This window comes from Scomber japonicus, chromosome 23 (genome assembly GCF_027409825.1).
Source record: "Scomber japonicus isolate fScoJap1 chromosome 23, fScoJap1.pri, whole genome shotgun sequence".
In the NCBI taxonomy this organism is placed as follows: domain Eukaryota; kingdom Metazoa; phylum Chordata; class Actinopteri; order Scombriformes; family Scombridae; genus Scomber; species Scomber japonicus.
Window position 1 is genome coordinate 4,745,256 of NC_070600.1, and position 27,828 is coordinate 4,773,083.

Genomic DNA, 27,828 nt, shown 5'->3' on the forward strand with positions numbered 1-27,828 from the left:
AGCAGCTCTGCTTTTCCTCCTCAGCCTGTTAGGAAACATTAAGACATCAGAACACACACACTGCATGCTGATGTGCTGAAGAAGCTGGAGTCACTGCAGCCTCCAGGGAACGTTCATACATAATGTCTGAGAGCAGGGAGATCAAAGTGTGACGTGCTCCTGTTATGCTCAGTACATTCACACTCTCGCTGGGAACGGCCTTCACAAAATAGAACAAAGAAACTAAAATTAATTCTCTCTCTCTCTCTTTTTTTTTCTTTTTAAACACAGACATGAAAGAGTTAATAATCACCAAATGTGGCTGATAAGCTTCACAGAGAGGAAACTACCATAATAAGCATTTACATTACCAAGAAATAGACCAAATGAAATGTAACAACCACACACTTCTGGACACAAATATTTCACTTTTTTATGTGTGTGTGTTGAAAAGCAGAGCAACAACTTGGAAATCTTTGAGAAAAAACTTCAAGTTTCATTTTCTTTACATGGACAAGAGAACATTTACATAGAGCGGTTACAGTACATGTAGTTACAGCATGGTGCTTCCTGCAAAAAAAAAAGCATTAAAAAGGTTCCATCTCTCCCCTCCCAAATACACCAGGGAGTATCTGTGAAGCAACCACTGCTGTTCACAAGTCCAGTTAGCATGTAGCACCTTTACATTGTCTCAAATCTGTCATAGCTAACAACGCTGTGCTAGTAGTTCACAGCGTGAAGGGTGAGCATGGAGAGAAAGGGAGGGAAGAAAGGAGGTTTGCTACATGGTGGGAGAGGAGGGGAAAGAAAAAAAAGAAGCTGGAGTGCTGCATGTGGTTTCCTCTGTCCTCTCCTCGGACGGTTAAGAGGCTTACTGAGGGCTGTAATGAGGCCCAGGGGAGAGGTGTCAACATGTTTGACACTCCGACTCTCACGCAGCCCTGTGGCCGAGACCTCTCGCTGCCCTCACACGCTCGCTTTGATCTCACATTCATGCACTCACACACTCCAGGCCTGAGGAGGGGCGAGAAACAGGAGGCTGGTAGTAAAACACAGGGGGGAAATATGAATATTTAAATGTAGAAAGAGGAAGAAAAGTTGTGTGAAGATCCTCCTGGCAAATGTTCCTGTTTCAGGGTTAGTCCAGATGTTTCCATGTGGTGAAGGGAAAAGGGTGAGCAGGGCGGTGGAGGTGTCTTTCAGAGAGACACATCAGATTGTCAGTGGAGTAAAAGAAGACACAGAAGTGTCTGCATGAGAAAGCGTCTCTCCGCTCGTCTGTTAATGTGCGTTTAGACTCAATGTCAGGATGAAGAAATGTAAAACAGTAACAGACAGCAGGCAGAGGCAGCAGCAGCAGAGTGCGTCCATCCGTCTGTGGGTCAGTCTGCTCCACGCGCTCAAAGACCCGTCGCGTCCGCTTATTTACACTAACCAGTCCGTTTCCTGCCCGCCGACCTCACCTACCTTTCTTGGCTCCTTTCTCCTGATTGGTGGTTGGGGATTTGGGGCGAGCCTCCTCTAGTCATGTGGTCCGGGGGTTGGGCAGGTCGAAGACGATGGGGGCGTTCATGGGCAGGAAGTTGACGGTGCAGGCCGAGGCGTTGACGAATGTGGTGGTGCCGTCGGTCATCATGCCGTAACCTGAAGATCACACACAGTCACCATGACACACTCAGACATGATTCACAACAACCATGGAGTCAGTCATGTGACAGTTTGTTGAGTCAAATGCTAATGTTTTATATATCTTTTCTGGTGTTATATAATATCTATGCATGCATGATATGAATGTGGTCATGTCAAATACACTATTGTTATGGTATAGTTAGTTAGGCCACACCACCTTGTTACAGTTAGGTAGAGTTGGGATTAAAGGAGAAATACACTAATGTAACAAATCATTGTGTTTCCAGGTGTTGAGGAGAACTACTGCATATGTGTAAAAAGTAGTATAGTCTAGAACAGGCATGTGGAGCTGTGTGTAATCTGATAAATTGCATCATGATGTGACTTGTGTCAGCATCAATTGGGGTTGAAGACTAAAAATCTGTGGGTGCAGAGTTAGACAGAAGTGAGGTTAGCACACCTCATTTCTGCTACTACTACTGCTAGCATAGCACAACCAAATCCATACAGTTACTTGAATTGAGTCATGTTGCATTGTGGGTAATGCATGTATCAGGCTTTAATCAGGACGAAGGAGGTGTGGAGTGTAAAAATAAAGGTGAAAACTGAATGTCGTTAAACTGTCCATCATGAATGTGACAGTGTGATACATCAGTTTACTCTTAAACAACTAAAACACTTGAAAACATTAAAGATGAATAAACATGAATTTCATATTAATGACGCTGCCCTCTTTACTTTCCTCATCACTGCATCACTTCCTGCTCTGTCAGTGAGTGCTGGCATCTGGACAGAAATCATGAGGCGTGTAATAAAATCATGAAATATGGATGTAGGTCTTTGGGTTACTGGGCAGATAATATGCTCTCATTTCTGTTCTCACTTGATCAGCTTGTTTTGGAAATGTACATGACTTTTTATTTTAGAAGCTTGAGAGGGTCTTTCTCACAATACACAACCATAACCTTTAACCTGTGTGTGACTCTTCTTAAATCCTGTGAAGTTTGATTGTGCTGCTCTCTGTGAGCTACTGATAAAACACAATGGAGACATTTCTCCTTCTCTGTTCTGACTGTAGTGTCTCTCTGTCTGTGTGTTTCTGATAAAGCAGAGCTGCAGATTTTACACCTGCTTTAGATCAATGTTTAGATGCAGTTTTGTGTGAAGCAGCGGCATTCATCAATCACAAATCACTATGTATAACTTTCCATTTTCTCCTCCCATGTTTAGTGTCTCTAAATAGGAGATTTTGCTCGTGCTAATCTTTAGTGCACCAGTAAAATGTAAAGAAAAGTTATTTATTGTGTCCAAAAGGGCAAATCCTTATTACATTTTCCTCTATACATGATGAAGTGCTGCTCCCTCTTTGACTGACAATGGACGAGGACAAAATAGTCCCACAATTAACAAAGAGGTAACAAGTGCAGCAGCAGAGGAAGAAGTGTTTCATATCAGCGCTGGAGGAATAAATCTTCATCATTTCTAAAATAAAATGGAGAATACAGTTTAAGCAAATGTATGCATGAGTGTGACACTGCAGCTAAAAATCCGTGCTTCAAAGCCACTTTGGATCGGCGCGCTCGCCAAATGGCAGATGTAAGTGTTACCGTTTTGTCAAGCATAAGTTAACAACCATCTCTCAAAAAGTAGTACAATTTAGCTTTGCTCTATCAGTGATTTTTTAAGTGTAGGTGTCACTTTCAGCGTTCTCTTGGAACAGAGCTCGCTGTGTGTGTGTCGAGCCCTTTCACAATTGGAATACATGAATACAAAAACAGCGAGGGTTGGTTTGTGTCTTTCTGAATCTCTCTCGGAGTCCTCGCATTAATGGAGTGAACCGCTTTCAGCCATTTCTCCTCTTCTAAAAATCTGATCTAGTTTCTAATCTGGTTTTCTCTGATGGGGGACCGCTGCTCCAGAGGCTCTGCACTGACCTGATAACCCTGAAATAAAAAAGTGTCTCTCCTCAGTCCAGGGGGAGAGTCTCTGTGCCCTCGCTGGCCTGGATGAAATGCTGATAAGGATGTGGCAGCTCAGCTTTAATCAGCTATTGTACAGTAGATCCATATTCTCTAAGGTTACATGTCTGGATTACCATTTCCACACTCATTTACACTTAAAATCATTCAGTTCATTGAAAAGATAACAGTGTGATCTAGATGACACTGAATTTTACCCATTTCTGCTACATGGGAATGAGAACATGTGTCCCTGCTTCTGACCTGAGCTCACAGGCAGAGTGAAGATATGTGAGAAAAATGTACAATCTGTGTGTAAACTGAAACATTCAGAACACAATAAGACAAACGGCTATACAGTAGATGCTGTAATTTAGATGTGTCTCTGCTTTGCTGCGCTGTACTCATCATTTATCAGTTTGATGCTAGATATTCTAATACATCCTGTGAATTTAGGCCATTAAGATTTATTGTGAGCCTGAAGAAAATGCGTAAACTCCTTTCTGTAAATAAAAACAGGAGAAATGAGCATAGATCTACATGGCATCCCTGTGTAGAAAGCATCATATTTTAAGTGTGTGCGTGTGTGTGTGTGTGTGTGTGTGTGTGTGTGTGTGTGCGCGCCCCAGGCTGTAGCCAAACCTATTAAAATTGAGTGTAGGAAAAGACAGTCCAAGCAGTCCAAGTGAAGACCGAGACCATCAAAACATAAAGGGTACTGCTGCTGTTTTCTACATATTTTAGCCAAATAACAATGAACTCATCCTACTAACAAGTATTGTTGTGTATCTAAAGCCTGATATATGTTATTCCTGTGTGTTGTAAAGCTCTGTTGTTATCCAAAAACTATTAAAAAGCCGTCAGAGAGTCACACACAAACAGCTTGGGTAACTCCTCTCTGCAGGGAAGAAGGAACATGTCACCCTGTGCAGCCGCGTGAATCACTGATGTGTTTTTAATAGTTTTTAGACTACAGCACAGAGGAATAAGATATATCAAGTTTTATATACACACACACACAATACTTGTAAGCATGACGAGTTCACTATTAGTTTGGCTCTGTGCATTAGCTTTTTTTTGATAATGAGAAAAATATAGAAAATCACCAGAATGATCCTTTAAAAGTGCCCATTTAATATTGTTCAACCAGCTGTGATATGATGTCATCACTCAGTTGAGGTCTTAAACTATGATTACAAGCTAATTTTATTCTAATGTGGGCATAACACAACAAGTCTATATTGAGATATGACATAAAGAAGCTAACTGGATCTGGTCCATACTGAACACTGTAAATAATGACACTGATCATGTTCAAGTGAAAACACACACGACCAATCACACTCAAGTACCAGACTGGTCTAATACATATAACCAGCACCATGTGAATATATGTGAAAATGATAAATGATCAACTTTTAATCTTCTGTCTGACCTAAAAACTCAGTCAGAACATACAATATCAGAGTGTGTGTGTGTGTGTGTCTCTGCACGCACCTTCATGAATATGTCCAAACACGTGTAATTTGGGCTGGACTCTCCTCTGGACTGTGTTGAGCAGCTCCATGCACCCTACACGCTGCATCTTCTTCGGGACCCAGTCCAGGAAACCTGCACGCACGCACGCACACACACACACACACACACACAGTGACAGTGATGGTAAGTCCTTTGCAGCTGCAATGCATTTTGTTATATTGAGTCCACAAGCACAAATTGACTATGAAACACAACCAATTTTAAGCTTTTTAAGCTTGAATTCTTTTAAAAGTTGATTTTCTCACCTATGAATAAAATGAAGTAAAATCAATGGCTGCCAGGAAAAGCAGAACATCAGTCTGATAACTTGTAGTACACTGTGCAGTAATGTGTCTGTGTGTGTGTGCAGTAATGTGTTTAATGGACAGTGGTGTGCTGTTTGAAAGTGTTGGCTTATTTAAAATAAAGGTTATAAATTTCCTCTCCTTTCAAAAAGCGATATATCACATTTTAGAACAAAGCTCTTCATTTTCAGGCTCCTTGTTTAATGGCACACACACACTCTCACACACACACACAGGCTGTTAGATAGAAAATAAAGATCAATCACAGCCACACAGATGCAGACTGTACATTGTGTGTGACAAGGATGAAGCGTGGAGTGTACATGATTTAGTGTCTGCTCTGTGAGGAGGGATGCTGCTGATGCTGAGTCAATAAAAGCATCAAGACGCAGAAAGAAAATGAGCGAGGAGCTCCTGCCTCCATCTTCCACGCCTTCTGTCGCTCAGCTCGCACACAAAAAGTCAATATAAAAGAAAGAGTGGAGAGAACAAAGGAGCAAATGAGGACAGGAAGTGAGAAACACTAAAAGTCTTAGCTATGGTGCAGTTTAGAAGCTAAAACTCCTCTGTTACTCCTCCTGAGGTTCTCACACTTTCTCACTGTTAGAGGAGTTTTTCCTGATCTGAAGTCAGTTTTCATGGAAGCCAAGTCAAAGTAGACTTGTGTGAGCTGACTCACCAGCAGAGTCTCATGTTTTCTTCCAGCAGGGCAAAAGAAAGAAATAAAGGGAGTAAAGACTCTTCGGGGATGACTTTATACACTGTAATGTTTCTACTACCAAACAGAGTAATAAAAGCCTCTCTGAAGACAGCGCTGATAGACTCTCATACTCTACACACAAATAAAAACTCCCATCGTCTCAGCTGGCAGTGAATCAGTCACACTGGTAAAGTGATACAGTCTAAACTTCTGTGTCCTCCAAATGTATCAACTTCTAGTATGAGTGAAGGTATAAAACGCCTTAAAAGTGTTAGTGTGTTTCTTTTACAAGCCTTGGGAGACAGTGGAAGTGAAGTGAGAAGTTACGAGGGCTTTTTGTGTCTCGGGGTATTTCGCTCTAATGTGCCGCTTGTTTCAAAGCAGCTGCTGCTTTGGGCGTCGAGCCTGTTTTTCCTCCTTTTTTTTGGTCTCTCTTTCTCTCTGCCGTTAAGTTCATCCTCACAACCAGATAAAGAGGCCATATTTCTCTCTCTCTCTGTCTCTCTAGCTGCTGATCTGATGCTTTATCAGCCTCATAAATTACGCTTTTTTGTCGCAGTGCTCGCACTACTTTTTTTTTTCTCCATCGTCTTCACGTCAGTCGTCCACTTCTCCATCTCTTGGCTTCTGGTGCTTTAAAAAGCCACTTTTTCTTTGTGTTGTTCTGACTGTGTGTGTGTGTGTGTGTGTGTGTGTGTGTGTGTGTGTGTGTCTCATGCATTAGTAGCCTGCTGTAGCTGCTCCATATGCTGGTGGCTTATGAGCAGATAGCTGGAGACACTTGGCTAAGCTGAATGGAAAATAAACGGCCGTGTGTTTGCAGCCGAGACGCAGACACAGAAATCAATCACACACACTCGTCTGAACACCACAGCTGCAGCGGGAGATGAGGTGTGAAAGTGTGTGTGTGTGAGAGAGAGAGAGTGAGGAGTGTGTGTGCGTGTGTGTGTGAGAGAGAGACGGAGGAGTGTTTACAGGATGCCAGTCAGTTTGTGCGCCGGCATCTGTGTTTGCTCAGACTTTTGTAACGTGTGTGTGTGTGTGTGTGTGTGTGTGTGTGTGTGTGTGTGTGTGTGTGTGTAGAAGCTGAAAGGTGATCAGTAAGAAGGTTAATAATCTCCTCTAAAGAGAGAGTGAAGGTGTGACCCGACTGTGTGAGTCACCGCTTTGATTATGTTCAACCTTTATTCATCCAATCAAACCAACGATGACTCACCAGCCACACTTTCACTGATCTCTTTCATTTGACAATAAAATAAACATTCAATCAGTGGCGGCTGGCCCATAGGGGGCGCTGGGGCTCCGCCCCACCAGCTGTTTAGGGGAAAAAATATCTTTTACATTTAAAAAAAATAATCAATGCCAGTTTTACTTAATAGTGTGTGCGCCAACATGCAATTTAAATCATTTAAAGAACATTTCCACCAACTGACACTCATTAAACAGTGAATTTCCACTGACAGACAGTGTATCATTCTCTCATGGGGCGCTCGGCAAAGCGCCCCTGACCTGCAGCTAAACAGCCAATCCGTATGGCCTATCAACGTCACCAAATTTAACGCCGGTGGGGCGCTGGAAATTTCAGCCCAACTGCTACGTAAAATGCGTGAAGGTTTAGGATTGCTAAAACTACATGAGGAGCCAGCGATAGTTTTTTTCGTATTGCGACTCCCAGACTCTGTCCTACGCTACGGCGGGGAAAAAAATACGTGCTACGACGATGGCGGTGACAACCGGAGTTCAAGAGCAGCTTCCACCAAATTCGGTTAAATCATTATTAATCTACCCTTTTGCAAGACGGACGACGGAGGAAAAACTTCTCGTTAAGGAGCTGGAACTGAAACTGAAACATCGATGCTGTCTACATCGCAGGAATCACCCAGGCATTCATTAACCGCATGCAGGCTATCAGGTATGTTAAATGCATTATTAGGTAGCCTAGCCTAATTGTTAATTCTCTGCATAAATTATGTGTAGCCTTAAATGCTTATGTCATCTTATTCAAATTATTAATTTATCTGTGAAGTTTAGATGAAATAATTATAACAACCTTGGGTTTGGTTAATATATCCCTAACCAGTTTTCACAACTGACTCATAAAACTTATGTATTGGATCAGGGAAGCTGTTCCTAATCTGACTGAGGATGAGGAGTACAGGGGACCTGTTCAGGAGCCACCCACAAAGAAACGGAGAATATTGGGAGAAGACATGCAGAGGAACAGACACACAGAGGACCAGAGACATTCTTGTGTCTTTTAAGTTGTGTATATATAGCTATATGTTGTCAATATGTAATATTATGTAATTGTAATATAGTTGTGGAGAATGCTGTGACAGGCTGTTACAAATGTATGACACTGATGCTGTTTTTTGTCTTGATTAGAGAGGGTATTAAAATCATCTGTTTTATGTTTAATTTTTGAAAATAACTTGATTCTAAATTCTTTGTATATGTTACATTTTAATAGGAAAAGTTCTGTTTCATTCTCTCTTCTCAACCCACACTCACCTTAGACACTCCCCCCTCCACTCACTCACTCATTCACTCACTCACTATTGATTTGTATAGATTCAGATGAAATCATACCCTTGTTGTGAATTTATCCCTTGATTGCATTGTATAGTATTTGATAGCATAAAGTCTAATTATAGCTGTAAATTGTTACTTTTTCTATGAAATTAAATTATTATTGTGGAACTGTAGTCATTTTCCGACTGTTCATTTGAATGCTTATGCTAGATTAGGCAGGGAAATCTGTTGGCACACCAGCCCCACCAAAAAAAGATTTCACCAGCCGCCACTGCATTCAATGTGTGTGAAGTGTGTGTGTGTGTAAACTGTAAGTAGACATACACACACCTGAATACTGTTTGTGTGTTATTTATGCATATGTACATGAGTGTGTGTCAGTATATTTGTAGAATGATAGCTGCCACTGATGATGTCATCACCTCAGATGCTTTAAACATCTTAACAGATTACATTTAACTATTTAAATAAACATGTTGGATATTATACACACTGATTCCACTATTTTTGACTCAATATATTTAAATTTAATCACTTTTCAGCCAGTAAATAAATAAATCATTAGAAAAAACCTAAAACCATAAAGAATGTAATTTAGATACACACATATTGTCTGTGTGTGTGTGTGTGTGTATAAACTGTTAACATACATCCACACTTCTCCTGTCTGTTTACAGTCTTACATGTGCATTTATGCAAATCATGTTATTTGTATTCATGTGCACAAGTGTGTGTTCTTACATATTTTTGTGGAATGGCTGTATGTGTGTGTGTGTGTGTGTGTGTGTGTGTGTGTGTACTTGTATGCTTAGAGGAGTTTGTATGCGTGTTTGATTATGTATGTGTGTGTGTGTGTGTGTATTTGGGGACTCTCTTTCCTCTTGAAGACACAAATCAAATCCCCATAATGTATATCAATAGTTACTGTCAGGGTTGGTATAAGGAAATGAAAGTTAATGGAATATTCTCTGAAGTGATAGAAACACAACACTATGTGTGTGTGTGTGTGTGTGTGTGTGTGTGTGTGTGTGTGAACAAGTGCATACTTACATGTGTACACATACTGAGCTTATATGCATGTTGTATTAAGAGAGTGTGTGTATGTATATGCATATAAATATCAGGCTTTGCATGTATGTTTATTGTGTATGTAACTTTATGTCCGTGTGTGTGTGTGTGTCTGCTCATTCATATAAATGTGCCGTATTCACTGTGTGTGTGTGTGTGTGTGTTGTAATGTGTCTCTCACCCAGTGGGGGGCAGTGTGTGACCAGGATGTCTGTGTTGTCAGGGATCTGGTTCCACTTGTCCAGCAGAGCCTGACCTCGTGGCAGGTTGAAGCCCCAGCCGTAGTACCAGGGCTGCCTGCACACACACACACACACACACACACACACACACACACACACACACACACACACACAAACAGAGAGACAGGTTGTTTGGTTAATACACTCAGGCAGAAGCACAGACATCATCATGTAGGACGTTTAGTCTTAAAGTCATTGTAAGTCTCCTGCCTGTCATCCTCATACTCCAGCTTATTAACAGTAACTGATGAGAACCATAGAGTAGAACATATCACACCACCTGCATCAGTCCTAACTACACACAGCATTCCTCACCTTCAGCACACTGCACATAATATCAAACAACTGGAAATGTGATCACAAAATCAATCTCAAACCAAAACAAAAACTCGGAGGCACAAATGTAATAAAATACAATATTGATGACAATAAAAATGATCCTCGTATAATAATAATAAAAAACACAAATGAAACAAAGCAGCAAAAATAAAAGAGAAGAGCACACAAGGCGACGGAGAGTGATAAACACGACCAAAAAAACCCAAAACGCTGAGATTCATTTGAATGACGTAATGCTCCAAAATGTGTCAGAGTTGCCTGGATGTTGGATAAAGAGGATGGTATGTGATGAAGAGGATGGTATGTGAGGAAGAGGATGATATGTGATGAAGAGGATGGTATGTGAGGAAGATGAGTGTATCCATGTGAGAGACAACCAGTTCTTTGGAAACAGTTTGGTGTGTCGTGAATATTTAACAGATGTTATAAAGTCACATTTGCTGACACTTGGTTCAGCTGTGCGGTCGTGATGAGTCAGCACTTATTTTCTCAATCCACTTATTGATTAGTCGATGGAAAGATAATTGATTGGTGACTGTTTTCATGATTGCTTTATCATTTAAGTAATTTTTAAAAATAGTTTTTGATGGTTTTCTTCCCAAATGTGAGACTTTAGACCATGAATCATGACTGATAATAAAACTAATCAATAGTTGCAGCTCTATGTGTTATTATCAAACCTTAAAAAGTTCTTAAAAACACTCAGTTGTGTTTTTTTTTTCAAACTGCGACTTCCTGTAGTTGAGGATTTTTTAAAAAGCTGTAAGAACCACAGAGAGAGCAAAGATCCAAATACAGCATGACCTCTCACTCCTCTCCTCTTTGCCTCACACCAGCTGTCAAGCTTCTTTTGCTTTTACTATCTCAACATGTGGTTTGACCTTTCAGCTGAGGAGCTTCCCCCGAGGGCCTGATGAGGAGCAGTCATCACCTGGAGGAGGAGGAGGAGGAAAGAGGGGGGAATCAAACATTAAACATCTCCTTGATCACAGTCAGCTCTGGAACACTTGAGGACGGGGAAAAAGGGGGGGAAGAAATGAGAGAAAAGGAGAAGGAGAAGCAGAGGGAGGAGAGGTTGGGCCTTGATGGCTGGGGCTCGTGTCCCTTTTACTTTGATAGCGGACGCCTCGGCCGTGAGTGACGGAGAAGAAATTAACATGTCACTTACAATCTGTGCTCCGATCCATCTTCCTCCACCACACGCACTCCTTCCTCTGTGTGTGTGTGTGTGTGTGTGTGTGTGTGTGTGTGTAACCGCAGGCGACGACGTCCGCCACAGCCATGCAACCGGCTCTTCTTCTTTTTTTTAAATTGCCGAGAGCAGTCACTCGAAACGCCAACTTTATCGCTGCAGACGCTCCTCGACGCGTCTGTGCTCAGTGGAACATCAGATGATTTTTTTTTTTAGAATAATTTCCGGATTTTGTGTGTGTGTGTGTGTGTGTGTGTGTGTGTTTGTGTGTGTGTGCGTGTGTGTGTTTGTGTGACATGCTCAGGGACTTCACAGACAGATGGGGAGACAGAAAGACAGGCCTGAAGATAGGAAGTAAGAAGGAAATACCTGTCACACACACACACACACACACACACACACCCACACCCACAATCTGACTGTCTCACCCTTTCTTTCTCTCTTTCTCTAATTAAGAAAGCTAAAAACAGTGATTCTAGGGTCACCAGCCCAGGGAGGAGGAGGAGGAGGAAGGAGGGATGGGATGGGATGGGGGGTCAAGCATCATGTGGCAATGCATCAGGGGAAATCATGTCCTATTTCAGCTGGACCGGCACGCCATTTAAATTCCATCTCTTCCCCCGAAACATCAGAGACTAAACATTTCTGACGAAAAGATCCGCCGCTGCCCATGAACACAGTTTCAATAATTTACACAGCGAATATTAAAACATTTAGATCGGCCTCAGCATATTAATAGGACCTGTGAAATGTAATATTCATGTCCATACTAACATGGACGTCTCAATTAAAATGAAATGAGCTCGGCGGCTGCTGGGTTGGATGCTCCCGTTTCTCTTTCTCTATGTGTGAATGGAGGGATGAGGAGGAGGAAGGGGAGATGGTGAAGAGCTTGAAGAGCGGAGGGAGATTTATCCGAACGGAGCGACAGACAGAAGCAAAGAGAAAGATTGATGAGGATGGAGAGAAGAACACGTGATGATGGAGGAGAGTTCAAGTCAACTTTACAGGAGCGTATTGTACTTTGACATGTTTTATTCACTACAATCATGTACACTTTATTTATTATGTATCAAAGCACAGTCACTGTTTAGACTGATGGCCTTTCATAGAAGCAGCAGATGCTCCTTCACTTATTTTACACATGTTGAAAATCTGATTGTGAGAGGATTCAGGATTTTGACTTGAATCCTGGTTTAGATCAAATTCAGGATATGTTGTTTTAACCTTCATGTCGTCCTCCCGGGTCAAATTGACCCCGTCTGTTTTGACTGTTCCTTCTTTCCTCCCTTCCATCCTTCTTTCCTTCCTTCCTTCTGTCCTTCCTCCCTCACTTCCTCCTTCCTTCTTTCCTCCCTCCTTCCTTCTGTCCTTCCTCCCTCCCTCTCTCCTTCCTTCTTTCATCCCTCCATCCTACTTTCCTTCCTTCCTTCTTTCCTCTGTCCTTCCTTCCTTTCCTTCCTCCTTCCTTCTTTCTTTCCTCCCTCTATCCTACCTTCCTTCCTTCCTCCTTTCCTCCATCTTTCCTTCCTTTTTTTCCTCCCTTCCTTCTTTCCTTTCCTCCTTTCCTACCTTCCTTCCTTTACTCAAGGACAACAGGAGGGTTAAACCTGGTTATACACATCCAAACTTTTAAGTACTGTGTGACTCAAGCTGGTAATGAAGCACAAGTTGCATATTCAGGTTATTTTGGGTTAAATATGAAGGAACATCTGTATGGTCTGCATGAGTCCCAGTGTACTATTAAAGTCTTAGCCAAGATATTAGTGTGTATCATGTGTTATCTTTGCACCAATTAGAGAGTTTTCTAGAAAACAGTGTTGAAATGAATAAGAATATAATAATAATAATAAACCTTATTTATATAGCACTACATTACAGAAGGAATAAAACCAAACAAGGCAGATAAAAGTAAGAGATAAAGACAGAGGCACAGAAGTAATAGTTCATAGTGAATCAAATAATAAAATGCTCAAAAGTAAAACAGTAAAAGAATAAAATCAATTAAAAGTTGTAAAACTATATAAAAAAAGAACAATTCAAACATTTCCCAAAAGCTTTCACAAAGAAAAAAGTTTTAGGAAGAGTTTTAAAAGGAAGATAAAGATTTAGCATGTGTGAGTTCGGAGGGCAGAGAGTTCAAGAGTGTGGGGGATAATTAAAAATTAACAATGCTCCAACATCCCATAATAGACATCTGAAGTCAAGTAGCTCAAAATCCTGTAGTAAGGAAATGTAAGGTCAGAGCAGGAACATGTCGAGGTTCAAGTTTAAAAGATGATATGAAAGTGTGAATTGTGGTTCTGTGAATTTTAGAGCATGTTGAATAGCAGCACTGAAGACATTATCAGGCAGAGTAACTGTTATACAGCACAATGAAAACAAGTGTGACAACTGGCAGTATGTTCATAGTGGACTGGAAGTAACTGACGATTGCAGCCAGGAAGTAGCAACATTTGAAACGGGATAAATTTGAAGTAATATGTAATATGAAGTGTTTGTCGGTCGAGGTGTAGAAAACATGATGCAGATATGATGAATTCATGTTCATGTATTAACCTGAGGAACGTTACACAGTCCTCGTGGTTTTGTCTCTTTAGTGGACATTTAACTAAACACAGGCAAAGTGAAAATATGCATGATAACAGATGATGTAAAAGCACTAGTGGTGTTCTTTGGTCAGTGTTTGACAGTAATGTAAAGTATATAGTAGTTCATTTGAAACAGTGAGAAACTTCAGTATGTTCCTGCATGTAAAAGCAGTCTATCATTTTTATTCTCTGTCAAAACGTCTTAGAAACATTCTTCCTCAAATGAAAAACTTTTTTCCTTTTAAGACGCTCTATATGAAATTTTTTGGGGAAAAAAAGAACATTACCTAAAGTTTGTCATCGTGTAATCCTAAAAGCCTGATGATCAAGTCAATCATGTTGTCATGTGAGGATTACAGTATCCTTCATAAAGTAGCCCCGCTTGTTTTAATTTGGTGCTATCAATCACTGTGGAATAGAAGGCGTTACTTTCCTTCATGCGTTTTATATCTCATTTTGCAGCCAACCTCTTCCATGGTGTCCGCCGTGCCAGCAAAGCGTCTCCATGCCGACCGTAGGCGTCTCCATCACAGTTACTAAAAAGAGATTATCTGTCGCGAGGAATTGACCGCAGCTTGTTTCTGAGAGAGAAGCACTCCTGTGTTTGCTGAGCAAACCCGAGACTAACTGAATGTAATTCCACGGATAATATCCCTGCTTCAGAATGATGATGTTTTCATCAGGTGAGGGATTACAATGGTACAAGTGATTTGTGTTAACTTAGAGGAGGAGAAGCGGGCGAAGCGTGGAGCATATTAAAGATTGTGTTAATGTGGTGGGCTGCTATTTGTTATGGGCTTTAAAAAAAAAAGTGAGAAAACAGATGTTTGTGTTAGAATGCTCAATCCCCAGACACATCTTCAGGGAGCACACTGGGAGGAAAACAACAGTGTTCAAACCATTACTTTCATTACACACACACACACACACACACACACAGGCTCAGAGTTACAGGCTTCACCTCTCGTAAGGACAAGAGGAAAAGTCAAATTTAACACTTAATCTAAAATGCTTTTAAGAGTTTAACACGAGCAGAGAAATATGCAGCACTTTGCTTACGTATATGAGCTCACATGCATCAGTTTGTGTGTGTGTGTGTGCGCGTGTGTGAGGCCCGCTGATATCACTGGAGTCAGTCTATGAATCATTAAATGTCTCTGCCGAGGGCTGTGGAGCACCCGTGCCTGCCTCCCCCCCCCCCCCCCTTCTCTCATTCTTTCTCTTCTTCATCTCTCTCCCTCATCCCATCTCTGTCCGTTCCTCCTGCTCTGCCTCTTCTTGACACATTACTCCATCCTCCATGCCTGTCTCTCCTCCTTCATTTCCCCCACCCCCTCGCTCTCCTCGTTAGCAGGGGAAAGCGACCCGCTGCCAGGAGAGCTGCCTTCAGAGTTTAAGAGGGAATTTTTGATAAGCAAATCAACAGTGAAGGTATTCTGAGGTCCAGTGAGGAAGAGAGTGAGAGGCAGAGTTTGGAGGCAGGTCAGGAGGAAGTGCTGCAGGACTGGAGATCATTACTTCAGGACTCTTTCTGTACTGAACAAAATGTGTGTGTGGCAAGTATAAAACTGCAAAAAAAATTTTTTTTGGCCACTTGAAGGCAGCACAACAAGCTGCAACCACAACAATGACATATTTGTTACCTACTAAGTATGGCTAACATGTTAGCAAACATCATTCACTCACCCAGTCCACACAAAGCAATATTACTGTTAATATGAAGTCCACCTGATGAATGGTTGTCCAATATTTACTCTCGTTTAGCTCTGGTTTGGCCTCCACCACGCTCTTTGTCTGTTACAGCGTGTTCATGCTATTTCTGTCAGTCATTGGCTTCATGGTGTGTACAGTAGGTTTATCAGAGTTTTTGGGCTAGAGGAACGTGGTGAGACTCAGAAAACAATTAAGTTGTAAAACCAAAACAACAAACTAAAAGATACTAAAAAGCTTTGTAGAGCTGAGAGGAACAACAGAGCTGGGAGATTATTCTGTAAGGGTTCACCACAGTGAGAGAGCCCTTTCATATTACACACTTTTTTGTCTTGTGTGAAGAAGTAGGCTTGTCTTATATTCAGAGTGTGGACAATTACATGTCAACATCACATCTTCTTTTTGAATGGACAAAGTGCTCGGTGTCTTAAAGTCTGTTTATTCTACCACAGAGGAAATCTGCTGCACAAACAGAACATGTCAAGTTTCCAAATATCACGGTCACTGATGATTAGAAGCTCAAAAAGACAAACAGGCAGTTGTAAAAAATGCTAACTGCTGGAGAAAATATGTTTGATCTAATAGGAAGGTGTGTGGGTATTTAACTATACTGTAAGTTAAAGTAAAAAAATATTTGACCAAATATAGATGCTAGAAAACAGGGGGTGGTCTTATAATGTGGGGGCTGCCTTATATTTCAGCCTTATACTGCAGCTTTAAATGATAATTGAGCTGGAATGCACACACTAAAGTTTTGACTGGACCCCCCCCCCCCCCCCACACACACACACACACACGGCCAGAAATACTCACTAGAACACCAAATGTGTTTTAATCCACTGATGAAAAAAAAGTATAATTTCCTCCTGTTTGGGTACTGCTTGTTTAAAACTATGGTGACCAGCTGACAGAACTGGCAGGGATATCAATCATGTTCAAATGTGATCCAGAAATAGGAGGAAGGGGAAAAAAATCCAGCATACACATGTACACACACACACACACACACACACACACACACACACAGAGTGATCATGTAAGTGTTAAAAAAGAGATGAGGACGTGAGGTGAAAAAGTGCTGTGTTTTTTAGGGAATGAAATGAGAATTAAAGAGGATTACTGTAACGAGGTCCAGCTTCATGTGTAGAACGGGCTCCGTGCTAATCACTACATGCACCAACGCAGTGAAAACACCCAACCGTGATCACCTCTGCTAGATTTAATTAACTACTCCTGACTTAACGACCCTAATAACAGGCTGGGAGGCATGGGGGGGGGGGGGGGGGGGTGGAGCGCCCCTGCTTTGCTTACACACATAAAGCTCAGGCATGTTGGTGAAGCCGGAGGTGTGTGTTAGTGAATGTGCTCTTGTCTGTTTATCAAAGTGTGTTACCTTCCTGCCTCCTCTTGCCCAACATGTATCTTTTTTACATCGCGGGACCTGCTTGCCCCCCCTCATTAGGAAACCTCATTAGGGAACTGTTTCAATTAAAAAGTGTGTGGAGGGAGGCTGCTGTTCCTCCTGGGACTTCCCTGCTCTGGCAGAGGTTGCCTGTGAAGCCTTTGTTAACCGGTCCACCTCGGAACAGACTCGGCCTCTATTGTTCGGTCGAGTGAGGCTTGGAGCCAGGATTTCATCACTGCTTCTATGTGCCTTTCCTGCCATTGTCAGTGGAATATGGTACGTGGGTCAACTCCACAAAACTAAGGTAGGATGTCTGAAAATGTCTGGCAGCAGAGCCTTTTTCACCTACTCTAACTCTATAACTTCAGATTAAGTTTAATGACAGTGTTTTATTACATCCACTGTCTGTGTCTCTATCACTTAATGATGTTTGGGTCCTTAGCATCCTGCTTGATGAAAGTCTGAGCACTGAAACATTGTTAATCAAGTGAGTACAAGTGACAGTGTGCTGGAATTTTTGGTCCTATCACAGTCAGAGTTTAAGAACTTTGTAGTAGTTATTATGTCCATGTTTGTGCAGCAGATAAACTCAGGTTAAGGTACTGTATAGTTAGGATTAGGCAACTACAATACTTGGTGGTCACAGTTAAGGAAAGACTGTGGTTTCCTGACCTCCACATCCTCACTTCCCCCTCTTTCTACAGGCACACTACTTCCTGCATTGTCATTGAATGTTGATAAGTAAATCATGAGGTGTACTGTAGAATCTTCCAATTGAAGCTTATTCAGCGAGGTTTCAGGATTTCAGGAGCAGGACTACATCATGAGTGCTCTGCCTCCAGCCTTTCTTCTTCTCTTTCGTACGGTCCTTAGAGGGTCAGCACTAACCGGGCGCTATGGCAGACTCCCTATAACAGAGGTTACTAATAACTGACTAGACTGTCAGTGAGAAAAAAAGGACAGAAAGGTGGCAGATAAGAGGATGCTATTGTTTTGTTATAAAGTTAGTAGATGTGAGATGAAGTTTATGGATGAAGTTTAAGTTAAGTTTAAAAGTAAAAAGAGATTATTTTATTTTTCTAAAACTGAACACTTTATTTAAGAATCTGAATACTAATAAATTAATTCTACTGTATTTATTTGACAGTCTACAATCTAGCCACTAGACACAGATGCTGAACTACAATGCTACTTCAAGCTACTGAAAAATAACACGGACATTATGATGTTCCACACTTTCACCGGAGGAAATCTTCACAAATTGGACCTCAGTGAAATTAAATTGAATACATCTGCTCTATAAGCTTCCACGTAATGCAGTCAGCAAGCAGAGGAACCATGCTCATCAATTGTTGTTCTTAATGAATTGTTTAAACACATCTTGTTGATGGCGTGGTCCTTGCTAGTGAAAGTATTAAATGGTTGGATACTGGACTGAAGAGGTGGACAGGTGGGACATGGTTTGACTGGATGGGACACTCAAAAACTGTCTCTCTGCCTTGTCTTCTTTGACCCAGCACCTTTACAACCCCATATGTAATTACAGCTACAAGGCTGCTGTGTTAATGCAAACACAAAGTAATTATACAGTCCTGCCTTTAGAAAAGCTAACTTCAACATTCCTTTCCTAAGCTTGCTGAGAGCTGCAGGTATTCAGCATTGGAAACTTTTTACTGCTGCTCTTAACCGTTGCTACTTGACATTGAATCGAACAATAGAAGAGGCTTGAATGCCGACCAGCAACAAACAGTGAGGCGTGTGAGCACCGGAGCCATTGTTCCCCTTAAAACATTCCTCTGACCCCATGACGTCAAAGGTGGCAATTCAAAGAGAAGACAAGGAATCAAAGCGAGAAGACAAACAAGACATCAAAAGACAAGGCGAAATTAAAAAAAGTTCCTCTTTGGCAGTTTCCACGGAAGCGATGTGTGAAAGCAGCATGTTTGAAAAGCAGATACTCCTACAAGCCTTGCTTCCTCCCATCATCCACTCTTCCCTCCCACACAATGGGATTAGCGATGCTTGTTCAGGCAAACTTGACAGTTATAACTCAATAGACAATGTGGCGCGCCTGCGGACACGAATCGGACGCGCGTATGTGGATGCAAAAAAAATGATGCGCACACACGCTGTGGCGCTCGCGTAGCCCTCAGTGGTACATGGCAAGCATGTGAGAGTTTGACTCGGCGGGGCCCACTCAGCACAGCGGGGGGCCGAGTTAGAGAGACACAGTCAGAGAACAAGTTGTTTCATACGTTGCGAGGAGACAGTTCTTCAATTTAATTATTTATCGTGACTCGAAAACCACTGCAGACGCACGCCAGTTGATTCCCGCCTCGCATACTGACTTTGATGTTTAATCGTGGGCTAGCACATATGTGAGTAGGCCCGCCATGGTGGGCTCATCCTCACAGCGGGAACGTAGAGATCCAAGAGAAGGAGAAGGAGGGGACGTGAGAGAGAGAGAGGAAGTAAAGAGGGTAAAGAAGACAAACTGCAAAATGTGATGTGGATGATAAGACAAGATAGACAGAATAAGGAGCATACTGGAGGTAGGAGTGATGGTGTGATGAGGGAGAGATGAGTTAAGAATGAGTGAGAGGAAAGGATGGGGAGAAGGAGGGATGGAGGGAGGAAGGCATCGCTGCAAGGCAAGAGTATATCTGACTCTGACAATGAGGAGGATTAGAGATGTGACAGAGACTAGCCTGCAGCACCCTTCTCACTGTCACTCTCTGTGTGTGTGTGTGTGTGTGTGTGTGTGTGTGTGTGTGTGTGTGTGTGTGTATTGTGTTGTCCCACCACCTCACTCCAGCCAGTCCTCCCTCCCTGTGTGAGTCTTTCCTCCACAGACACACACACTACCACACACACCTTTAGCCAAACATGTGACAAAATTCCCTCTCTGGTTCTTAGGTTGATATTAATGCATTTACATACCAAATATGATGTGTGCAATGTATGAAGTAAAGTCATTGTTTATGTGACATGCTTTCAATTTTAAAGATGCATTTACTCACATATTCAGAACTTTTAATTACATCTCAGGGTCAAGTGATTCACTACAGTGTGTTGATCTTTGCTGGAACTAAAGTAAAGCAGATGTTTTTACTCGTTAAAACAGGTGTAGCATTATTATAGCATTATTAATTACTGCTGGAATGAAGCCATTGTTGATAGTTATTTAGTTCCACCTGTCACAATGTCTGCCGTGAAAAATAAAGCCTTTCATTGAGACTTCTTTGGGAGAGATGCAGATATTCGTCACATAAGCAGGATGTACTGTATTCAGAAAGTCAATTTAAAGAATGGACAGAAAAAAAGAAAAGAAACCAAATCCAAAATTCTGATCTTTTTTTCTATTTTCATTTGAAAAACTTAAACTAATGAGAAATGTGCCTGAAAATAAATTTCCATTTAATCAACAAATTTAATGAGCAGCATCACTTGTTTCTGCACTGAAGTAACTGCTGAGTAAACATCATTAATAGCCTTTAATCCAGGACATCATCCATATTTATTGATACTTGATAACTGAACTGAATTTGGCTAACCCCCAAACTTGAAAATAAATTGATAACAATACCTTTCAAGTTTAAAAAAAGATGAAGATGATGTAGTAAATGAGGAGACAGATGAGGAGGAGATAAAGAAAGAGGTGAACTGCTCCTTTAATCTGCCCTTCCTGTGGCCTTTGGTTCCACCTGTGTGGTGGTGACTGTGTCTTCACCCCCACACCTCTCTGCAGAGAGGCAGATTGGAGACATGTTGGCCCTCAGCATGACTTATGTAACTCGCAGCAAGTCCCAGGACGGACACACACACACACACACACACACACACACACGCACGCACACACACACACACACAAGCACACACACATTATACCCGCAGATGCAAAGGTACACACACGGTCAGTTCTCTTCAGAGATAGTGGCTATTATGGACTTCTTTTACCTTAAGTACCTGTGCGTGTGTGTGTGTGTGTGTGTGTGTGTGTGAGAGAGAGACTGAAAAATTTCCATAATAGTGTAATTGCAGGTGAGCAGTGAGTGCAGTGGGGGTCTCAACAGAAAGTGGTGAAAGGATTAAAAGATTGCCAGAGCTGTGATCTACACACACTGTTATACTGTAGGCTACCAGACACAGTCTCTTCTCTACGCTGATACACTAGCAACACATTCACACACGCGCACGCACACACTCAGCAGTGGGCCCAGTTGGGTTCAGTTTGGTTGTGTGTGTCCAAGCATCCTGTGAATCCTGGACAAGGACACTGTGGCATCACAGAGCCCATCTGTGGGACAGAGAGTGGGGACATCTGTCCATTTGACACACACACATACACTCTCCCACACACACACACACACTACTGGGGATGTAAACATTCCCAGTGTGCGCTGAATGCTGAATGCTCACTAGTGTCTCACTGTTCATGATGAAGTGAAGATGTTCTGTGATGAGCCTCACTTATACATACGAGTGTGTGTATGTGTGTGTGTGTTATATTAGTTATTTGCCTGATATTGGGAATTTCTTCATTAGCATTATTGATTCATCTAAGCTTGTAATTTTTTGGGAGGTATTTTTGCCTTTATAAGTTAGTGGCAGAGAGGCCAACAGGAAAGAAGGGGAGACATGCAACAGAGGTCCCTTGCCTGATTCAAAGCAGGCACTTTGTTTATATATGGTATGCACTGTAAGCACTCAATTAACTGATTAAATGTTTAGTGTGTAAAATGTCAGTACATAGTGAGAGAAATCCTCATCACAATCTCAAGAAAATAAGAAAATAGTACATCCTCAAGTTTGGAAAGGTAGAACCAGCAAATGTTTGGCATTTCTACTTAATACATCTCTTTAATTAAGTGGTAATTAACGTTGTGTCAATAGGCTAATTGATTGATCAACTTCACTTACTCTCAACTAATCCCGACATAAGTCTTAAACCTACATCCAAAGCTCATGAGCAACTGAGATCCAGATTCACACACATTTCAACAAGATGCAGGTTTGAGGCGGGTGTGTGTGTGTGGGGGGGGGGGTGTATGGACCAGATTTCTGCACTGAGAGACATCATAGATCAGTGCCTAGAATGATCACAGTCCTATTTATCAACTGTGTTGTCTTCCAGAAAGCCTTCAGTAGTTGTGTACAGGAATATGCTGGAAGTATGTTTGTACTATTGGAGCGTTCTTTACACTCTTAGTATCCAGGTCTATTAGTCAGGATCCTCACCATCAGTTGGATCAAGTCCCAAAACCACAGCAGACATACACAGAGGCTATCACTGGACCTTATTCAGGTAGAATGAAGATTTGGACTTGATGATCTCTGCTGAGGATAGGGAATGATGGAGGGGAGAGAGCTCATTGTAGACTAATCGATTTTTTGGGGGGGGGGATTTTTTGTTCTCGGACATTAACATGATGAGAACAAAGTTATAGGAGGGTTGAGACTCAGGAGGTAGAGCGGATCATCCACTAATCAGAATGTCGGTGGTTTGATACCTGAACCAGAATTGATAAGCAGAATCTGCATTGAGGAAATTCAAATGATACCCGATCCTAACTAACCCATTCTGAGAGGGAAAGAAAAATACAGCAATATTTCTCTCAGTTGGAAAAGTCCATCCTGAGAGACAGAAGCATAAATTCTGACAAATTCATGAAAAATCTGCCTTCTACGTCTCAAACTGTGCAGGTTCTATACTCTCCATCCATTCTCTAGTGAGCGGTCAGTGGCAGCTGCTGTCTTCCAAAAACTGCACTGTTTTCCCACTTATCCTGTCTGTCCATCCATCTATACTACACTCATCCATCCATCCATCCATCCATCCATCCATCCCCAAGGCTGTAAATTCTGCTTTTTTTGCTGAAGCGCTGAAATATCACACCTCAAGGCCTGCGTCAATTACACACACTCAGAAAGAAAGAAAGGAACACACACACACACACACACACACACACACACACACACACACACACACACACACACACACACACACACACACACACACACACAGTCACAAATAAACACACACACACACACACACACACACCTGGCAGGTCTCAGTCTCCCTGATGTTTCTTGTTTTTAATAAATGAAAGTCTGCTGTCGTAGAGGGATGGAAGGAGAAGGGGGGCGGGATGTGTTGTGGTAGAAAAGAAGAAGAAAAAGGAGGAGAGAGGAAGGCTTTTGGGATGAAGAACGACAAATAGTCAGACAAAGAGGAAAAAAGCAGAGCAAGCAGCGTGGAGGGGAAAAATGAAATGAAAGGAAATACAACACTGCCACACAAAGACTTGAAGAGTGAGAGCAAGACAGACACAGAGAGGGGGGAGAGGGGGGGGGGGGGGAGGGGGATGGTGCTGGACAAGCAGAGGGAAGGAATCATACGCAGGATTAGTGACAGATGAATAGTCGAGTCCCTTGTTGCTGCTCTTCCTCTCCTTCTCTGACACTCACTCACTCCTCTTCATCCTCTTCTTCATCCTCCTCTCTCACCAGCCGCTTTTTGCTCTCTAATCAAGTCAGATGTCAGGAGAGCCAAAACTGATTCCAGCCCTCCTGAGGAAGAGGGTTTCATGTAACACATCCTCAGTTCAGCAGATTGAGTCCTGCTCGGGGACTGTGATCCAACTATTTGTTGATTTAGTACTGAACTGTAGACAGAGCCGTCCCTCAGTGAAGGTACATCACACGTACATGGAATAAAATATTAAAAAACATCGTTCAACATTTTCGTGTCTGCAGCATCGCGTCAGACTGAAGATTCTGCATATCTCATGCATCATTTTAAACACATCTTTGCAACCCAACCTGGTATATTTCTATATTTAGGACGTTGGGTTATTGAGTGGAATAAAAAAATAAAATACAAGAATTCAATTCGGCAAATTTGAACAAAGCTTGTCTGCAAAATGCTCACTTTGCCATGACGGATGTGTCAAAAGCTTTGTAGGGTTGAAGAGGTTGTTAAAAGCACAAAGGGCCACAAATTGTCACCTTTTTTTTTTTTTAGCTGATTTCTGTTTTAGAGCCTTAAAATGATTCACATTCATACAGTGCTGTGACTAGATTACCCCAAATTAGCTGCTAGTATCTGTTACCTTTGTACCCTTAGTTGAAAGTACGTGCAATAGAAAATGTGACAGGCCAAAATATTAACAATTGACGGTATATTAAAGAGATACCAAAGATAATGGAGTGGGATTGTCTAACTGGCAACATTTAAAGTATTTATATGTAAAATGCACACAAACCTGCATTAAACCCAAGCAGCTAATTTAAAATGTCCTAAAACTACAGGTTGTTGTTAGCATGTAGCATCTAGAGCATAAGTGACACACTAGCAGCTGTTTTAGCATTGAGGCACAAAAAATCATATTAATGTTGTTTGGTTATCAGATGAGTTACATTTCCCCTGTCCCCCCAAAACACTTTTTTAAATGGCAGTTATGGTCTTACACACATTTGAAAAGCAAGTTGGACTTATTTTGAATTAATTTTGTTAAACATTTGTTAATGTGTTCTATTAAGGTACGCAGAAGAATAAAGTAACCTAATTCAACAACATTAAATAGTAGATTTAGGTAGAATTGGATTATGATGCTCTACAACACCAGGCAATCAAACACTGATTGATATTATGTTTTAACACATTCCCAAATTTCCAATTAAATGAGCAAAACCAGCTAACACACAGTATCTTTTTTTATTTTCTTGCATTTCATTTATTCAATAAACTTAAATTTGGTGCATCCAACCTTTTTCATGTTACCGCTCCTCCAGCCAGGCTTGTAACAGCCAGGTTGGGATTTCAACCTTCTTATTTATCGCTGCAGTATATCGCTGACTGTAGGACTAGTCTACAGTTTTATTCCTCCAGTCAGCAAAAGGAGATAATAGCAGATACACTTGTAATTATAACACTGATTCATATAATCCTCTAATTGGGATCAACTGGCCATTTAAATCAAATTAAATTATCCCTGATTTGATTGGGTCCCTGTACCCCACTTTGAGGACCACTAATATGTAATTAGGTCCAAACCTGCCTGTGAGGCTAGAGAAAAGACTTCACAGTGTTCAGTAAAAAACTGTTTCAGTAGATCATTGGACCACAGAGGCTATAAATATTACCTATGATCTTGTCATCTTGATTTATTGATTTTAAAACTGCAGCTGTATTGAAGCACACTTCTATCCTGGGGTGTAGAAGATGTGAGGCCTTGATGTTTGGTGAAGCCTACTGATGAATTACACCTGAATGTATTTTAGTCGAGCACCTTGAAGGCCGTCCTTTCACTCATCCATTCGTTTAATTTAAAGGCTTCGTTTAATTTGTCAAATCCAGCAACTTTTAAGGATTTGAACTTTAAAGATCTGCAGAAGCTGTACAATGCCAAACTCATGCCATAGCCTTAATATGTGGCTATGTTCAGAGTACTTACACAATACTTCACTACAACTGTTACTGTATCAGGCTTCTGGATGAATGGATCTGTAGACCTTGATAAAGCTGAATGCTGAAACCTTTAGAGCTTTTAACGAACTTTCTCCACTGTTCTCCCAGAACTGTCCCGAAGTACAATCTAAACCATCCTGAATGAATGTGGAACATCCAGAATGTTACATTTCCTTTGAAGTTTATATTGTCATTAGTTAACATCATTTTAAGTGTTGTTTAAACCTACAGTCCATAACGTCCATAACAGTCAAACCTTTGCCAAACAAGTTCACACAATGCTGTTTAAGACTATCAGCGCCAGATAAATCTCTCTGTATTTCAGTAACTTCAATAGGGATAAAATAATGTAATTGTGCAGCTCTTCTCAACTTTCCAAATGTTATCAGACCAAATGGATCAAATTCTGATAGTGAAACGAGTCATTATGTGGGAGTTGTATGATGCTCACAAACAAAAAATTGAAATTAAACTCATCTGAAAAGATTATATTAGAGACTAAAAGTTCGTCAATCGCACCACAAAAAAGTGAGGAAAACTGATGACATAAAACCTGCTTTCAAGGAGGAGAAAATGCTTAAACTTGAACTTTTAAATTAGACTGTGTAATGTTGTCACTGTTGGGCACAAACCTTGTATGTCCAAAATCGTAACTTTTCAGAAAATTAAAAATGTATCCATTGGAGTAACAAGATCTGATGACAAGCTCTTTTTAAATATTTTTTACAAGGTTTGTGCCTGACAGTGATGATATATCAAATAGATTCTTTCAATGGAGCTTGACAAGCTGCTACTGAGCTAACAACAGGGCAGGTCAACGCCTGATTAGTGTTGGAATTGGTGTCTTCTGGTCTAGGTGACTGCCTTCTCTGCAGTGGACTGGGATGTGCAGGAGGAAGCTCAGCATCTTGTTAGACAAGCAAGACCTCCAGTCACACTTCATTTTCATCATGCTGGAGAATCCACACTCGCGGCAAGATGAACTCATGGGGAACACCTGTGTGAACTCCACCTTGACCTTAATGTGCTCATACTGGGACTGGGACCTGTGTTCAGCAGCTCTCTCACAGCAGCAGCAGCAGCAGCAGCAACAGCAGCTCCTGACCTGCTTTCACCAGGCTGACTGACAGCAGACATTTCCTGAACCAAAACCTGTCTGCATGTCGGCTCCACTGGAAGAAATCGACCGTGTTCTATTTAGTGATTTATTAATCTTATTTCTCTACTCACCGCGGCAAGACAGGCAGTTCATAGACAGACTGGAAGGCTTGATCAATCAATGTAGACAACATTAGTAAGATCAAAACACATGTATGTGAATTAAACAGCTGTCTGTGCAGATTACTGTCCACTAAACGCAACAGAAATAGACTTATAACGCTAGTGTGTCAGATTCAGTGTGGACTGATACATTCAGTAAAATTGGAAGCATATCTGTTCTATGCGTGATAAATGTCAAAAATGCTTGAAAAACACTTTCCTTGTTGATTTCGTTGGCAGGTTTTTACATTTTTTTCAACTCTCGTCCAAAATTCATCCCAAAATGTATTTACATCCATCCCCATCCTATTTTTATCAGCCGTGGGACGATGGGAGGTCCTTAAACTTGAGGCCTGAAAGCTGTCAGTTTGAGTCATAAATCTTTCCTCCTTCCACTCATTCCAGTCCATCTCATGCATCTTGTTAAGAGGATGAAGTTCTGCCGGGGCGCTGCTTCTGCTGTACGATACAAAAGCCATAAACAAAACTGCATGAATCACTGTAAACGATAGCGGCGACATGACAAACGCCACATGGAAAGGCTCTAGCCACGCGCCACACGACTCGCCGCCGACAAGAGTTACTGTCATGAAACAAGACAGTAACAAGCGCGGGCAACAGAAAAAAAAAAGCTTTGCGATGTTCCCCAGAGCAGGCGGTTCTAGACAGTACCCTCCACCACCAAGCCCCAACACCCTCACACACACACACACACACACACACACACACACACACACACACACACACACACACACACACACATATATATACACACAGCACTCAACAACACTCCCAATCTGCTGGGTTCGACTGCGGGAAGATACTGGGATGTGACAAATCAGCCGGGACCCTGGCAGTCAACTTCATGCCCGGCGATAATGAGCTCCCGCCGGAGACGACTCTCGCGGGGAGGCAACGTTGAAAAAACGT

The 27,828-nt window shown here is 41.6% G+C and overlaps 1 protein-coding gene across 1 annotated transcript in view; it reads right to left on the reverse strand.

Moving 5' to 3' along the window:
* Window positions 1-1,504: 1,504 nt before the first annotated feature.
* Window positions 1,505-27,828, reverse strand: part of mpped1 (metallophosphoesterase domain containing 1) — a 79,427-nt gene continuing 53,103 nt past the window's right edge. Inside the window, exons 4-6 of the mRNA XM_053313989.1 lie at window positions 9,871-9,986; window positions 5,064-5,177; window positions 1,505-1,623 (exon numbers count right to left, since the gene is read on the reverse strand). Of these exons, the coding sequence (XP_053169964.1) occupies window positions 1,505-1,623; window positions 5,064-5,177; window positions 9,871-9,986 (349 nt within the window). The remainder of the gene's footprint in view (window positions 1,624-5,063; window positions 5,178-9,870; window positions 9,987-27,828) is intronic.